Here is a 17,710-nt window from a genome sequence, read left to right as displayed (position 1 = left end):
GGAGGAGGGGTGCGTAGGGGGTGAGGGAGAATAGAGATCTCTCATCATATCTCAGACTTCCTTCACAAGGAAGCATATTAAATAGACCACAAACTGCCGGGCGGCGGTGGCGCACGCCTTTAATCCCAGCACTTGGGAGGCAGAGGCAGGTGGATCTCTGTGAGTTCGAGACCAGCCTGGTCTACAAGAGCTAGTTCCAGGAAAGGCTCCAAAACCACCGAGAAACCCTGTCTCGAAAAACCAAAAAAAGAAAAAAAAAATAGATCACAAATTATTTCATACAGTTCCCAGTTATGAACAGGCCAGCACCATATAAAATCCTGATTTGTGCCCTACATCTTGGTCCCCAGAATGCTTGGGGGCATAGGAGTGGGGCAGGGTGGGAAGAGTGTGCAGAGCTTCGTCAAGTGAGCAGAAGGCAGGCACATCTAGAGGAGGGAAGTCCCACTCGGATCTTGCTTTACCTCCTACTCCAGAAAGAATTGGAATGAATGGGAAGGGTCCCAGCCAGGAATGGGAGGTAGCCAGTGCTTCTCTATGGGAAGGGATAGCACCAAGAGGTATGGAGGACTCTGATGAGAGGCGGGGTTTCCACCCCTTCTTTACAATGATCTCTGAACCTTAGGTGCAGGGCTTGTGTTGTCTATCAATTGGAATCGGGCCTCACAACTCTGCATTTTGATTGGTTGTAATTTTTTGTAATAGTCTCCATTTGTTGTGACATGAAATTTCCTTGATGAGGGGTGAAGGTTCTACTTCCCCAGATAAAGACAGATATTTAGGATGGAGCGAGGGATTACAGTGCTTGGTGAAGTAGCAGTGTGGTTTCTCCACCAAGACTGTGCCTGACTGCACTAGTCCTGTACTGTTGGCTCCATTTCCTTTACTAGGAATGATTTTCCTCTTGTTGAGCATGTTGTAAGTCCAGTTAGAAAGCGTGTTGGTTACTAACAAGGTATTCAAGTCGCTATTGCACCCTTAGGGTTATTGTGCCATGCTGGATGTTGTGATCCCCAAATGTCATAGCTTGGCAGCACTGCTGGCCGCTTCCCTTCCCCTCCTTTGGAATCTTCTGGTACCAGGAAAGCTCGTCCTCAGAGAGGGTTTCAGACCAGAGTCAGGTGTGTGTGTGTGTGTGTGTGTGTGTGCCTCTGGCACTGTGTCCAGTGTGCACAATGCTTTCAGCAACAGGAACTTACCTTCCAGTTCTGGGGGAAAATCAAGGGTAACAGCATTAGCGTATGATGTTTGGGGGAGTCTCTTGGACAGCCCTGACCAACAACTCAAAAGAGGGGTTCTGGTCCCCGGTGTTAGGCGTTTCATTAGATGATCTCTGGCTCTTGAGGTAACATTGTCAGCACAGATGAGAGAATTTTATTTAAAAAATACACCCTCACTTATGTGTAAACCTGATGTGTATTATAGGTATTTTTAGGCAGTTAATAGCATGATTCCTTATGAATGTGCAGACACCTTGTTATTTTATCTACATCCCCCTTTCTAATGAGACCCTCCATCTCCCCCTTTACAGCGCTTGCATCCTGCTACCCCATCTCTACTGCTCCCCCACCCATGCACTGGCCCCTTTTACTCTCTTGGTTTCTGCAGTTACTCCAGGTTCTGAACTCAGATCTGAAGATTTGGAGCCAGGAACCTCAGATGAGAGGTCTCTTCTCACTTCATCATTTACCCAGGCAGACCCTGGGGAATGGTGTCTGTCTCCTCTCTTTCGGGGGTGCGGAGCCTGAAACAAAACTTCCCATCACTTGCCAGTGACAACACTGTGATGTATGCACAAAGAGGTAGAGCCGAGATGTGAATCACACCACCTGATTGTATAATTCAGATTTCCATCAGTCACGATGACTCAATTTATAATAATGGAGTACTCGATTAAGAGCTAAAAGGACATCCAGGTGGGGCATGGTGGCACAGGCCTGTAACTCTAACTCGCAGGAGTCTGAGGCAGGAGAATCTCATGGTTTGACATCAGCATGGGAAATGAGGCTCCAACTGAGAACAAGAAAGACTCTAACCAAACGCTGTGCACAGTGGGGCTGAAATACAAGCTGACACTTCAGCTTTCCTATGAATGCACAGAATAGTAAGCAAAGGCACGTACGCCATCATTCAGTCTTTAATCAAACCACAGCACATTTAACACGTACACATGTCTAGACCTTCAGTGACTGCTGCATGTTGAAATCCCTTTGCACAACACTTTGAGGTTAAATTCGTGCTATGAACTTACAAATGTACAACATAACAATACACTTGGAGTCCATCCCAGGTAAGTTTAAAACACTTTAGATAAAGTTGACATACAGTGTAAAGATATTTAAAATAAAAATTACAAAATGGGCATAAAGAAGTCTTCCCTTTGGAATTTTTAATAAAATACTGCTCTAAGATCTAATCAAAAATTCCAGTTACTTACAAAATAGTTACATGAGGAAAGAAGGCAAGGAAGATAGATGTGTATGAACCGCCGTCTAATGAGGAAAATGCGAAACACTTTGATACACAGCACAGCACTGACTATCCAAGTGTTAGATGAGAACACTCCAAGTAGTGTTTAGGGAGAAGGAAATATAAAACACTTGAACCACCCCCACCCCCAAAGTTAAAAACTAAAATCCAGCTGTGTGGTGGTGGTCCACACCTTTAATCCCAGCACTTGGGAGGCAGAGGAAGGCGGATCTCTGTGAGTTCGAGGCCAGCCTGAACTACAGAGTGAGTTCTAGGACAGCCAAGGGTGCACAGAGAATTCCTGTCTTGAAACATCACACACACGCACGCACGCACGTACCTGTAACTGTAAAGGAAAGGCAGGATTAATAGTACTTAAAGCATACTGGGCATGGAACCATACTCTGTAACCTCAGAATTTAGGAGGTAGAGGCTGAGGGACTGAAAGGGCTATGCAGCAGGGGCGAGGAGGGGAGAGGGATGGAGTGGAGGGGGAGGAAAGAGGGAGCCCGAGGGAGCAAGCATTTAAAGCAGGCTGTGGAGCACATTCTCATTCTGATTCTCTCAAAATGATAGGGGGGGAATCTGCTCCACCTCCTAGATTCTGGGATTCAAGGTGTGGACAATTACAACCAATTATGACAGCAGAAGATGGTCTTTAAATTAACTTAAATTGCTTAAAAAAGACTTGTTGAACAAGGATATTAGCAACAGTTTCCAGTAAGGAGGGGAAGGTTTAATCAAATAACTTTTCTAGTTACATGAACACAGTCAGGGAGAACCTTTTTTTTTGTGTGTGTGACCAGAGTTCACCATTTTCACCAAAATTCTTAGATTCAACAGCCAACTGAGCATATTTTAGAATCTTGAGGGTGGGCTCAGACTGCTCTATACCCAGAGGGGGAAGCTGTATGTGTCCCACAGTGCAGCTGTTGCAGAGATGTGCTAGATCCCGTGTCCTCATAGCTACTCAGCTGTCAGGACAGGCATGCCCCTCATCTTCCAGAGGCTGCACCTGTCCTAGGCGTCAGCCCTGCGTTGAGAATAGGACTATGGGGGAGGGGCAGAAAATACATCATACTGCCTATCTGCCAATACACAATCCTCTCTTATTTTATTTTCTCTTCAAGTTTGACTCTTAGCATTTTTATTTTTGTTTTTAAAAGGAAGGTCAAATATTCTTACTGGCTCTCCATATAGAATTACTAGCTTGTGCTCAAATTTTAGAGAAATACCTTTACAGGTTCAATGGCACTGTGTTGACTAAAATCTCTTAGGCAATTTTCAAAAGGGATCCTTTCTCTGTGTTCTGAACCATCGCACAGGAGTAAGTAGAAAAAATCTGAGTGGGATTCTTGCAAGGGGCTGTCACAACAGTGCCATACCCAAGCATTCCCTTGCACCTGCAAAGGGTGCTTCCCGTGAAAGTAGAGTTTGAGAGGACGGACACCAAGGATGTCCTGAGCCTTACCCCAGGCTGCCTGCATGTGAGGAAGTGCTGGGCACTGACAAACAGTAACAGAAAGTCACATGAGCACAGACAGTGAAGAAAACAACCATTTACCTCTTATACTAAAGGCACTAGTATACATATATCCTGCCCTCATTTAGAGAAACACTGGAATCAGCAGAGAAAGGAATTCAGTTCACCACCAGCATTTTCAAAAGCAGTAGGATGCATGGCAGAGTTTGCAGAGACCTAATGAAATCACACACAGCAATCAGCAGCTCCATACAGAGACTGGTTCCTACTTTTTAAAAAGTATGATCATTTTATCCTTAAAAATATAAACATATCACAAAACCACAAGATAAATATATGTCCATATATAAATGCGGGTCCTGATGTCATTGAGAAATTTCATAAAATCCAAATCATTTCAGCAGTATGAACAACAGACATGAGTGACATGCAGAGACGGATGTGGCATCACTGAGCAGCTCAGCAAGTGCCAAAACGCACAACTGGAATGGGCCAGGCAGGAAATAACGTACACACAAACACATTGGAATTTTTAAAAAGTTTAAAATCTTGTCAGTCCAGGGAAGCTCTACACATGAACCCCTGATGAGCTTTCACATACATGAAGTAAGCAGGGAAGAAGTCACACAGGTGGGTGTGCTGATGCACGGCTGGAATCCCAGAGCCTGGAGGACTGCCATGGGTACTAGGCCAGCCAGCACTACACAGCAAGACCCCATCTCAAGACGAACAAAAGCCAAGAAGCCTAAGCAAGAATGAAGTGATTAAGATTTTGCACTGTACGCTATTTGAAGACTGATTTGTAATCATTGTACCCTGGAGATTGTGAAACTTAATTTTATTAGAAATTCTTAATGCTGGTTTTTGAACAATCTAAGAAAAAAGTCATTTCTCAACTCTCGATTGCTATTCCAAGTTCGAAGCAGCCAGACGGATGATTGGGAGGGTTTTCTAGAGCTGCTTTGGTACAGGTTTAGAACAGAGCAACGCTGGCAGCACCAGTCAGTGCGCTGGCTCCATGCTGGCTCCAGGGCCAGTGTGCTAGCTCCAGAGCATGCTGGTACTGCCTCTGGCAACAGACTCGTGTGATGATGGAGCAAGGACCATTCTCCCAGCCACGTTGCTACATCATTAAAGAGAGGTAAAACCCATACTTAGGAAATTAGGAGGCCTAATTCATGCTCCATTTAACTATCCCTCAATAATAGTGTAAAAAAGCTTATAATTATGATAATATGATGACTAATTTATAGGTCAAGGATGTTTCTAATGAGGAAGCCAATGGTTAGTTAGAGTGGTACATTTTAACATTTAGCCCACTGATATCTACTTTATATTTTTGGTTTTGAAGCAAGGTTTCAGGCTGGCCAGGGACTCATTATGTAGTCTTGGCTAACCTTAAATATATGGCAATCCTCCTGTCTCAGCTTCTCAAGCATGAGGGTTATAGGCATGAACTACCATGCCCAATTTGATATTTATTTTAATACAAGATTTAATTTGATCTTTTTTACAGTTTTATTGAGGTATCACTGATGTACAACAAATTGCACATATTTAAAGTGCACAATTTGATATAGTCTTAAATAGCATGAAAAGTGCCTGATAACTTAAAAATACAAATATTCAATCTAAACATATTCTAAAATAGCACATTTCTGACACATAGATATAAATTTATAAAAAGGTAGATGGAAATAAAAGAAATTAATTCCCAGGTACCAAATTTATTCAGAAGGTTTGGGACCGCTAAAGTTGACGGCCAGTTTCCTTGATTTCCTTCTTGAGGAGCTCGGTGCTGGTTTCTGGTGGGACACACCATGGCCTTGGGCGGCAGTGTCCACTTGAGACGACATGGGCTGGGCATCCTGAGAGCACTTCAAAGAGGCTGATGGGCTTTCTTGTGGAATTACTTGGGTGGCTTCAGAAGATCCTGGCTGGCTAGTCTGAAGTGGTGTGGCTTGAGAACTCTGGGCCTCCTTATTCTCAAAATGCTTCCTGTTTGCAACCCTTTTTTTCGTAACCTTTAAGGAATAACAGTATCATTAACTAACAATGTGGTGGGGGGAGCTGATGTCAGAAAACACCATAAAACAGGCTGCAGTTGCTGCTGATTTTTGACTTCTACTTATTATTAGCAGTGAAGTATTCTAACAGGGGTTGGAGAGACGGCTAGAGGATGGGGTACTGCTCCTGCAGGGGATCTGAGTTTGATCCCAGTGTCCATGTCTGCTGCTCTGTAACTCTGCTTCGGGGGATCCAACGCCTCTGACCTCCCAGGGCATCTGTCCTTGTGAACAACATACCCTCCCCCATGCACATAACTAAACCCAAATAAACCTTTAAAAAGATTTTTATTGCAGAGGCAGACGGATCTCTGTGAGTTCAAGGCCTGTCTGGTCTACAAGAGCTAGTTCCAGGACAGGAACCAAAAAAAAAAAAAAGCTACGGAGAAACCCTGTCTCGAAAAATAAAAAAAAAAAAGATTTTTATTACTTGCTACAATTAGTATTACTTCTTAGAACATAAACTCAGACCAGAGATCAGCTGAAGTGTATCACTATTGTAAGCTTAGCTCATACACAAAGGATTTCCAGTCAGTACTAGGAAGTTATAACTATATATATATATATATATATATATATATATATATATATATATATATTTTATCAATAGTTGTGTTCTGAATATTAAAAAAGAAGTAACTGTTAAAAACCACATTTTCCTTCCCAGCTCTCACCTGTAGAGGTATGAACTGATTGTGTGCCCCACTTGGCACTCCTCCAGCCAAGGGCATGGTTCCAGGATAAGAAGGATGGTGGAAGGCCTTCCCAGCAACGGGCACTGGTGGTCTCCATGGCACTGAGCCAAAGAGATGAGGCGATGAAGGCATTATATTAGCTGTTAAAAACCAAGATCCGGAGATTAAGACTCTCTCTGCTAGCCTTTTTCAGTTCCTCTACCTCATTCGGCAGCTGTAACTGCTCTTGTGTGTTACGTCATTCAGTCCCGGGGCTCTTTCTTAGAGCCCTAAAACTACCTAAATAAATGCAGTTAGGCCGGGCGGTGGTGGCGCACGCCTTTAATCCCAGCACTTGGGAGGCAGAGGCAGGTGAATCTCTGTGAGTTCGAGACCAGCCTGGTCTACAGAGCTAGTTCCAGGACAGGATCCAAAGCCACAGAGAAACCCTGTCCCGAAAAACCAAAATAAATAAATAAATAAATAAATAAATAAATAAATAAATAAATAAATAAATGCATGCAGTTACGGTGATGCTGGCCCACAGAGGCCAACAGTACCAAATGTGACATGAGCCTTAGGAACAGCCATAGTTTTTTTTTTTGTTTTTTTTTCGAGACAGGGTTTCTCTGTAGCTATGGAGCCTGTCCTGGAACTAGCTCTTGTAGACCAGGCTGGCCTCGAACTCACAAAGATCTGCTTGTCTCTGCCTCCCGAGTGCTGAGGAACAGCCATAGTTATGGGACTTTGAAGAAACTGGACTTTCCTGTGGTATCATTTCTTGGCTTCCGGAGACCCTGGCTTACTGGTATGAAATGGTGTGGATTGCAAAGAACTCTGGTCCTTCCTTATTCTCAAAATCCCGTTTGTTTGGTTTCATGACCACATAAATGATCATGAAGCTTCTCTCTGAGGAAGGTCTGGGAACAAAGACAGATATCATAAGGTTCTCACCTGACCCAAATGCTAAGTTGTGTCCACAGTGAGCTCAACTTACAAAATACCCAAAGCTCTATTCTTGAAATCACTTTCATGGGACAGGGAGAATTTCTTTTCTCTATTTTCGTATTATAATTCAAGGACTCTCTTATGTTGCCTGTTGGAAACAGACTGAGCTACTTGGAGAGTTTGTGAAATGCAGACTCCATAGCAGAGTGACTAAAATCTAGCAAGCCAGATTCTTGAGTCTCAGGAATCTTTGTGTGCAGATCAGGGGACAAATCATGGGAATCAATTGTTTCCTTCCACCATGAGGGACACAGAAATTTAATACAGGTCTTCAGGTTTTGCAGCAAGGTCTTTCCCTACTGAGCCATTTCTCTGGACCTGGTATTTTGAATTTCAAGACAACCTGCTTCTTTTTATTATAATATTGTTCCTTTTAGTCTAGAGATGCATGTTCTTTAGTTCTAAGAATTTCTCTCTCTCTCTCTCTCTCTCTCTCTCTCTCTCTCTCTCTCTCTTCCCTCCCTCCCTCCCTCCCTCCCTCCCTCCCTCCCTCCCTCCCTCCCTCCCTCTCATTTCTTTCTCTGGAGTGCCTAAAACAGGGGTTGCAGATCTGTGCACTGGTACTCTAAATTTTTGTTATTTCTTATTTCCTAGTTTTTATCACACTTTTACAGTTTCAAGTCAACAACTGTGATGGTTTAAAAGAGACATGTAACCCACAGGCTCAGGTATTTGAATACAGTCCCCAGTTGGTGGTGCTGTTTGGGGAATTATGGAATCTTTGGCAGATGGAGCCTTGCTGAGGAAATGTGTTCCTGGGAAGCAGCGTTGAGAGTTTATGGCTGTGTGCGCTGTTCTCTCTGCTATTTGAGTATGTGAGCTCTCAGCTCTCTGCCTCAGCCATCTGCTGCCATGTCTGTGTCCATTATGGACCATTCCCCCCCCCCCCCCCCGGGATTTTATCCCAGCAGCAGAAGAGCAACTGATACAGGAGTCGGGTGTTGACCATGTGGTACTTTTCAGGAATGTGAAAGATTTTGCAAGTTTGGACTAGAAAAGTGGCTGAATGCTGTAACCAGAGCTTAATGGGCCATTCTAGAAAACAGTATGGCTGAGAGCAATGCAGAAGATAGAGGCCTAGTTCATGAAGCTTTAGAGGGGAACAAGGACTGTGTTAACTACTGGAGTAGAGACACTGTGATATTTTTGTAAGCAATCTCGCTGTTTTCTGTCCATGTCCTGAGAATTTACATGAGGCTGAACTCAAAAGGTTAACTTCTTTTTCAAGACGGCATAACATCAAGTCTACGGCATGTTTGTTATTGATAATGTATACACAGGTCTATAATAAAAAAGAGCAAGGAGGGCAGAAAGAAATAAAAAATGCAGTTTGGAGATAAGGGCATTTGGAGATAAAAGGGGATTTTCCCTTTAGAATTATAAGCTAAGGTTATGGTATTTTAGGTACAATAGGAAGCTCAATGTACAGTCAGGGCAATTGCTAAAAGAGGCTGTCATTGTCATTGAGATGACTGCCACTTAAAGAGAGATTTCCTGCTCTGCACGGGAACAATGGGGAAAATACCACAAGGGAGGATCCTATCCTAGCTAAGCCTCTAACCCGTAAAAGGAAAAAGCCTAAACTGCAGCTTGTCCCTAGAAAGCAACAGCTGCAGTTCATGAAAGCCTGCTACTACAGTGGTTGAAGGGGGTGAGGACCAACCCTACACGGCAGTCAGACTTGTCAGTGTACCATCTTTGGAGGCATGAAAAATGCAAAAATCAGGGAGAAGGGCTCATGGATTCTATCTGCATGTTTTCAGGTAACACCTGAGGCCAGACAATGTGTGACAAATGAATCCCTATAAAGAGCCTGTGAGAGGCCATCATATATAGCTATAAAATGAAGTCTGGGGAGCCGAACAGTGGTGGTGCACACTTTTAATCCCAGCAGATCTCTATGAGTTCAAGGCCAGCCTGGTCTACAAGAGCTAGTTTCAGTAGTTTCAGGACAGGCTTTGACAGGCCCCAAAGCTACAGAGAAACCCTGTCTCGAAAAAACAAACAAACAAACAAAAAGAAAGAAAATGAAATCTGAGTTGTGGTGGAGACCCCATGATGTTGAAAGATCATAGTCATGAGACATCTGCCAAAGACATCTCCATACAGAGAGTGGAATCACTCTGAGGCAAAGGGGATAGGGGAGGGAAAGAGGGAAGGAAGTTTGCTGCTGGCAGCAAACTTGGAGTCATCTAAGTCTTATGAAATTAAAGACCCAGACATTGGACCTACAGCTGTGGGATTCTGTGTTTGCTCTGTTGAGCTAGATCCTGTTCTGGTTCAATCCTTACTATGCCCTCATTTCTCTCTTTTGAACTAGGGATGTATATTCTTTGGCATTCTATGTTCGAAGTATGTAATTTGCCCTTCTTTGGGGGCAGAGTATTAAGAGTATATAATAAAATACATTGATGAATATAAGATTCATAGAATTTTTAATTATCTTACTCTTCTTCATTTTTTTTTTTAAATTATCTTTTCTCATTTTACATGTCAAATCCATTTCCCACTCCCTCCTCTCCTCCTCCTCCCTCCACCTTTCTCTCTTCCCACCCCCCATCTAGTCCTCATTTGTTCAACTATGTTCATAGAGTATTTTTTTTTGTTTTTTTGTTTTTTTTCGAGACAGGGTTTCTCTGTGGCTTTGGAGCCTGTCCTGGAACTAGCTCTGTAGACCAGGCTGGTCTCGAACTCACAGAGATCCGCCTGCCTCTGCCTCCCGAGTGCTGGGATTAAAGGCGTGCGCCACCACCGCCCGGCCATAGAGTATTTTTAACAGCCAGAACCTGGAAACAACCTAGATGCCCCTGAAGTGAAGAATGGATAAAGAAAGTGTGCTAAATTTACACAATGTAATAAACAGTAATAAACAATGACGTCTTGAAATTTGCGTGGAAATGGATAGAACTAAGAAAACCATCCCGAGTGAGGTGACCCAGACCCAGAGATGTGAGCATGGCATGTAAAGCAAGGGATAAGGAGCCTATAGTCCAAGGCCCCAGAGAAGCTAAGTAACAAGGAGAACCCTGAGAAAAACATACATAGATCCCCTGGGGAAGGGGAAAGAGACAAGATCTCCTGAGATAACTGCAGGGAGGGAAGAGAAGGGAAGGCTGAAGGGGAAGAGGTGGGGAAAAAGGAAGGGGAGAGGAGAACTATAGGGAATGGGTTGGTAGAATGGGGGTAGGACAGAGACAGAGAACAAGGAAAGACTTATCTTGATTGAGGGAGCCATTACGGGGCTAGCAAGAAGCCTAGCACTAGAGAATTCCCAGGAATACACAAGGATCCCCAGCTAAGACCCTAAGCAATAGTGGAGAGGGTGACTGAACTGGCCTTGCCCTATAGTCAGAATGATGACTATCTCAAATGTCATCACAGAACCTACATCCATCCAGCAACTGATGGAAGCCAGATGCAGAGAACCACAGCTGAGCACTGGGCCGAACTCCCAAAGTCCAGTAGAAGAGTGGGAGGAGTGAGAATGTGAGCAAAGAGGTCAAGACCATGATGGGGACACCCACGGAAACAGTCTACCTGAGCTAATGGGAGCTTCCAATGCTAGCCTGACATGAGGGAACCAGCACAGGATCAAACTAGGCCCTCTGAATGTGGGTGACAGTTGTATGGCTGGGACAGACTGTGGAGGTGGAACCCCTGGCAGTGGGACCAGGATTTATCGCTACTTCTTGTTCTGGCATTTTGGAACCCATTCTCTCTGGAGGGATACCTTGCTCAGCCTAGATATAGTGGGAAGGGTCTTGGTCCTGCCTCAAAGCAATGCCCTAGACTTTGTTGACTCCCCATAGGAAGTAATTTGCCTTTTGAATCTACACATTAAGAGATTGCCTTGGGTCTCAAAAGAGACTTGGGCTTTGGACTTCTGAACCATGCTGAGACCGATAGAGACCACTGAGACTGTTAGGGCTGGACTAAATGCATGCAGCATTCCGAGACGGCCATGAGCCTGCACAGGCAGAACAGAATGTGCTGGCTTAGAATGAGAAGTGCACCCCACAGGCTCGGATATTGGGGAGTTATGGAAGCTTGAGGATGTGCAGTCTGAGGTGTGTCACTGGGGGCAGGCTCTCCTCAGTTTACGGCCTTGCTCCATGCCCAGCTTTTTTTCTCTATGGGATCTTTCAGCTTCTGGCTGTAGTCATCTGTCACCCTGCCTTCCCTCCCATTAGGGCTCCTCCTCTGAAACAGTAAACCAGATAAACCCTTCCTTCTGTAAGCTGCTCTGTCACAGTGACAGGGAGTAACGGATACAATTACAAATCACTTTTCTTTTCAATTATTCTTTTTTCATACAATCCTGATTTTATTTCGCTGGCTCCACAGAGCTGGAGATTGAGCCTCGGGGGCTTTGCATATGCTAAGCAAATGCGGTCTGCGAAGACCCCTACTGGTAACCCCTACTGCAGGGCCTGTGGTTTGCAATTAACCCTGCTCTGCTAAGCTGACTTGGTCCATGCTTTATTCACTGCAAACTGTTCTCAAATTTCTATTCTGCTGATATTTCTTCTCTCTATTTATCCCCAAAGGCTTCACTTTTAAAATTCCTTATTATTTAATCTAATAGGGCAGGAAGAAAAGGTAACTGCAAGTTATAAACTTTTTTGATTTTTAGTGATGGTTCTTCAATTCAGGGTTGTGGGTACACTGTAATTCCAGCACTCAGGAGGCAGAGAAGGAGAAATTAGAAATTCAAAGCTGGTCTAGGATACATGAAACATTGTCTTAAAAAGAAATCAAACCCTAAAACACAAAAAATGGTACATCTTAATGTATGTGTACACTAAATGTAATTAGAAACACAAAACAAAACCCTCAAAAAACTCTCAATAAAAATGTGTTTTTTAGTGAGTTCGAGGCCAGCCTGGTCTACAAAGGGAGTTCCAGGACAGGCTCCAAAGCTACAGAGAAACCCTGTCTCGAAAAACCAAAAAAAAAAAAAAAAAAAAAAAAAAAAAAAAAAAAAAAAAAATGTGGAGAAAATAGTAACTCAAGGATAATACTTAGAAAAGCAAAATATCTTACCAGCAGGTTGGGGAAAAATGGGCGGAATGGTTCCAGATGGTACAGCTGGAGGATAACTGGGAAATATTGGTGGAGGCAAAGGATAATTCACACCAAAGGAGCCCTGTGGAAGTATTGAAAAACTGTAAGGCAAAACAACAAACCATTTCTGTAGAGACTAATAAAAAATCTAACAGATAGCTTTGGTGGGTGAGAGAGCTGGTCCTGAGGTCCTGAGAGAGTGGAAGAACGCCCCGCACCTCACCTGAGCAACACTGTAGCGATAAGGGAGTACAAGTGAGCCCACTCTGAGGGCATGAGAGTAGAGAGCTGATCCCACCCCTGCTCATCTGCCATACAGTGGCATGGGAGAGGGAAAAATGCCCTCATCCCTTGCCATCTGTGAAAGGCGGAAGAGTTGGCCTTGGGAGCTCAAGAGTGGGAGAGTGGGCTCTGTACCTCGCTTGGGCAAAACAGTAGAGCTAGCCCTGGAGGTGTGAGAGAGCAGGAGAACCAGCGGCTCCTTGCTGCACTGAGTGAGCTAGATGGGGCAGAGCTGGAGAGCTCTCCCTGGTGGTGTCAATGAGGCAAAGCTGGCAGGCAGACCAACACCCAGGGCTGTGAGTTGGCCCATCCCAATCCACCTCATCTATGAACCGCTGGAGCATGTGAAGGGGCCAAACCTGTGGATCCAAAGCTGCAGGGTCTCCATGATATAAGGTAGCAACAGGGTATCCAAGATGAGTCCCAGTGAGGGCCCAGTATCAAGGGTGTAGCAGAAGCCAGGTGCCTCAAGCCAGACCAATGACTCATTGTAATACTTACAAGTAGAGATGAATGGACTAAAGGGTGTATTGTGTGACTCAGTGTCACAGCACAGCTTCTACACCAAGACTTTTTACATGTTTTTTTCCTCTTAGTTTTAAAAAAAAAAATTATTGTATTTTGAGGGGGAGCTAGCAAGGGCAGGGGCTGGATACGAAGAGGTGGGGAGATGAATGGGATCAGGATGCATGGTGTGAAACCCACAAAGAATCAATTAAAAAAAAGGAAAAAAAATTCTAAACTAACAGGTGGGAGATAGCTTAGTGGTTAAGAGCACTTGCTGTTCTCCCTGAGGATGAAGTTTGATTCCCAGCACGGACATGGGGCACCTCATAGCCACCTGTAACTCCAGATCCAGGGGATCTGACTCCCCCATTCCTCTGGTCTCACTGTGTACACAGACACTCTTAATCTTAAAAACTTAGTAGAGAATTCATGAATGACTCTTACCAGTTGTTGTAAAGCAAAAAGTGCAGCTCTCTCCTTGGCTTCACTTTCAGAGTGGCACTGTGGCCCATGTACCAGTAAACCATTGGAAAGTTTCACCTGACAAACTGTCATTGTCTAAAACAAGAGAATATAGATGTCCATAAGATTATCTGTCTAGGAGCCGGGCGGTGGTGGCGCACGCCTTTAATCCCAGCACTCGGGAGGCAGAGGCAGGCGGATCTCTGTGAGTTCGAGACCACCCTGGTCTACAAGAGCTAGTTCCAGGACAGGCTCCAAAACCACAGAGAAACCCTGTCTCGAAAAACCAAAAAAAAAAATAAATAAATAAAAATAAAAATAAATAAATAAAAAAAAATTATCTGTCTAGGAACCCAACTTCCTCTCCTAAAGCTTTGTCTAATCAAAGAAGAATAATCTCACTTAAGTTTTAGGTTCCCAGGAAATTGTTTTATAATTTTGCCTTATCTTTATTTTCTTAAAAAAAATATAAAAATTCAGGGTCTATGTAGTTCTGGCAGACCTGGAATTCTCCATATAGACCAGGCTGGCCTTAAACTTAGAGATCTGCCTGCCTCTGCCTCCTGAATGTTGCAGATTAATGCCTTATTTTTTAATATTCACAAGGTAGAATGTTCTCTAGAGCAGGGCCTGAAGTCCTAGCTCTTTGAAAGTCTGATGGGAGAAGATGGGATTGTTTGCACTTAGGAATTAGAGATCAATCTGATTACACGGGAAAGAAGCTTAAAACAGAACAAAGAACAAGGTGTCTAAACAGACTGAGCACCAAGCATTTCAATGAAAACAAAGGCTGGCAAAGTCTTTTCATTTCTATTCTAAGAATTGGCAAATGAAGCCTTTTGCTAACAAAGTTTTACATCAAAAACAAACAAACAAACAAAAAAATAGCCAGGCAGTGGTGGCACACCTTTTAATCCCAGCACTAAGGAGGCAGAGGCCAGAGGATCTCTATGAGTTCGAGGCCAGCCTGGTCTACAGAGCAAGTTCCAGGACAGCTAGGGCTGTTATATAGAGAATCCCTGCTTCAAAAAACCAAACCAAACCAAAACCAAAACCCCAAATTGCTTATGAAAAACTTCCCGTTACTGTAGAGATGAGAAACTGTGACACGACTGGCCCACAGGATGAGACACTGGCCACCGACAGAAACTGCTGGCATAGTCGTTTCCTGCCACACTTAAGCAGCACCTGGTAATAGAGCTGCCTATATGTGAGAGACTCAGAGGTTCTTGTTTGGTTGGATCTTCCAGTTGGCCCCTACAAGGCTTGGAAAGCCCCATTCCAGTCTCTGTCTAATCCCTCCCCTATTTCCAACTCCCACAGGCACTCTGAATGAAGGAAAGGCACCAAAAAGCCCAGTCCTGCATTCTTGGTGGCTGTTGCAGCTTCTTCCCCTGAAGCTGCCAGCTGTCAAAGTGCCCACCTAAGAGCTCAGCTTTTGATGATACTTGGGCACAAACCCAGCCGTGGCAGACAAATCATCACCCGTTGCTTACAATTTATAAAATCTCCCTGCTTTAGTTTGGGTGCATGACTTCTCTGGCCTTGATTGATCTCTGGGGCTGGAGAACCCTCCTGGAAGCTACTTTGCTCAATGTACCTGTTCTAACACTTTTTCAGTTTAGCTTGATCTGGCTTCCAGTGTCAGCAGATAAACTTATTACGGGGTACGCAGAAAATCTACTACTGTCCTTGAGCTTTAGGAGTGATCTTATACATTCTGTTGGTAGAGTATATGAGACCTTTAGTTCAATTCCTAGTGCTGCTGAAAATCAATTCCTCAAACAACAAGCAAAAAAACCCCTCACTCAAACAAACAAAACAACCTCCACACTATTGTATTTTTTCTAGCTAAAGACTTTTCACCCAATTATGCTGCTCAGTTAAAGATTATACCCACGTAGACATCAAATAGCAGTATACTTATACCTGAGTTGTTCTCAGAAAGGAGAAATCTGGTTGAGGCATTCCAACAAGGGAACAAATTCGAGCAAGTTCGGTTACTGGTGTGGACACAGGAGGGATGTGGCCAGGCCAGCACACATTATCCACAGATGGAACATTTTGGTATTCATTAGTACCATGAGGCTTGTTCATAAAACACGCTAACAAGACAAAAGGGAGTATTCATGTTAGTTAAAATGATCTTGGACTACTCAGTTGTGGTGGTTTGGATAAGAATGGCTCCCATAGGCTCCTATATTTGAATGCTTAGCTACCAGAGAGGTGAACTCTTTGAAAGGATTAGGAGGTGTGGCCTTGTTGAAAGACAAATGTCACTGGGGATGGGCTATGAGGTTTCAAAGGCCCATGCCAGGCTCAGTTCCTCTCTGTCAGCTAGTGCATGTGACCACGATGATAATGCACTCACTTCTGAAACTGTTAAGCAAGCCCACAATTAAATGATTTTATAAGAGTTGCCTTGGTCATGGGGTCTCTTCACAGCCACAGTGACCAAGACACCAGCTATAGCAGATTTATAGTAAATCAAACAGAAAACTGCTAACTAATTTAAAAAATAACAGGCTGTGCATGGTGACTTGTACTTGAAATCCTGAGGCAGATGGATTGTCACCAGTTTGAGTCCAGTCTGGGATACAAAATGAGATTCTGTCTCTAAAACCAATAAAAAAGGTTAAAAAAAATTGCCAAGAAGCAAATTTAGATGGTTATGGTTGTTAATGATAATTACCAAGATAAAAATTTTAAAATAGCATAACAGAGGACACCTGAATATAAGCATAAGTCAGTGAAGAATTAACCCAGCCTCTTTTTTTGAGACAAGGTCTCACTGTGTATGGCCTAGAATTTATTATGTAGTCCATGCTGCCCTTAAACTCAAAGAGCTCTATCTGCCTCTGTTTCCAGACTGCTGGGATTAAAAATGGGAGAGTAAACACTGGCCCTGGTGGTGCAGATCCTTAATTCTAGGTATTTACGAATCTGACGCAGGAGGATCACCAGTTCAAGGTCAGCCTAGACTATTTAATGAGATCTCAAAAAACAAAATAAAAAAGGTTGTGGGGTGTAGCTTGGTGGTTGAACAGTCTAGCCTGCTTGACGCCCCAAGTTCAATCTCTTATAGTGAGTATTTTATAAAACAGAAAGGGCAGGGTGTTGAACGATCTTGCCCAAAGTCACAGAACCAGTTAGCTATATGACACAGAAAACTAAAACATAATTTCAGTTTTCAAACTACTGAAATTAAGTGAAACTTACTTGTTTTGGAAATGTGTCCATTTTGTTTAAAAATTATTTTGATTTACTTCAGGAATAAATCTATCACTATGATAAATATGTAATTAATTTCTAATAGCTTTTTAGGGCCAGTGAGATTTCTCAGTGGTTAGAGTCACCTGTTGCCAAGCCAGAAGACCTGAATTTGATTCCCAAAAATCACATGGTGAAAGAAGCAAACTTATTGCTGTGAGTTGTCCGCTAACTTCCAAATGACACCATGGCATGTGTATAATCCCATGCCCACAATAAATAAATGTAAGATATTTTCTAAAAAATCCATTAAAAAAGCTATAAATATAACTACATATGTATGTATATATACTTTCCACACACACACACACACACACACACACACACACACACACACACACACATATATACACACACACATAATAAAATATCTTAAAGATAGGGTTTCTCTGTGTAACTCTGACTGTCCTGTAACTGTCTATATA

The 17,710-nt window shown here is 43.3% G+C and overlaps 1 protein-coding gene across 2 annotated transcripts in view; it reads right to left on the bottom strand.

Annotated features, from left to right (window-relative positions):
* Window positions 1-2,127: 2,127 nt before the first annotated feature.
* Window positions 2,128-17,710, bottom strand: part of Xrn1 (5'-3' exoribonuclease 1) — a 103,923-nt gene continuing 88,340 nt past the window's right edge. For both annotated transcript variants that reach the window (XM_057766678.1, XM_057766679.1), the window contains exons 38-42: window positions 15,945-16,120; window positions 13,998-14,111; window positions 12,744-12,846; window positions 6,693-6,853; window positions 2,128-5,976 (exon numbers count right to left, since the gene is read on the bottom strand). In XM_057766678.1, coding sequence (XP_057622661.1) covers window positions 5,680-5,976; window positions 6,693-6,853; window positions 12,744-12,846; window positions 13,998-14,111; window positions 15,945-16,120 — 851 coding nt within the window. In that variant the 3' untranslated portion in view covers window positions 2,128-5,679. The remainder of the gene's footprint in view (window positions 5,977-6,692; window positions 6,854-12,743; window positions 12,847-13,997; window positions 14,112-15,944; window positions 16,121-17,710) is intronic.

Source organism: Chionomys nivalis, chromosome 4 (assembly GCF_950005125.1).
Source record: "Chionomys nivalis chromosome 4, mChiNiv1.1, whole genome shotgun sequence".
NCBI lineage: Eukaryota > Metazoa > Chordata > Mammalia > Rodentia > Cricetidae > Chionomys > Chionomys nivalis.
Note: the sequence above shows the minus strand (reverse complement) of the source record. Positions and strands in the feature narration are given on the sequence as shown.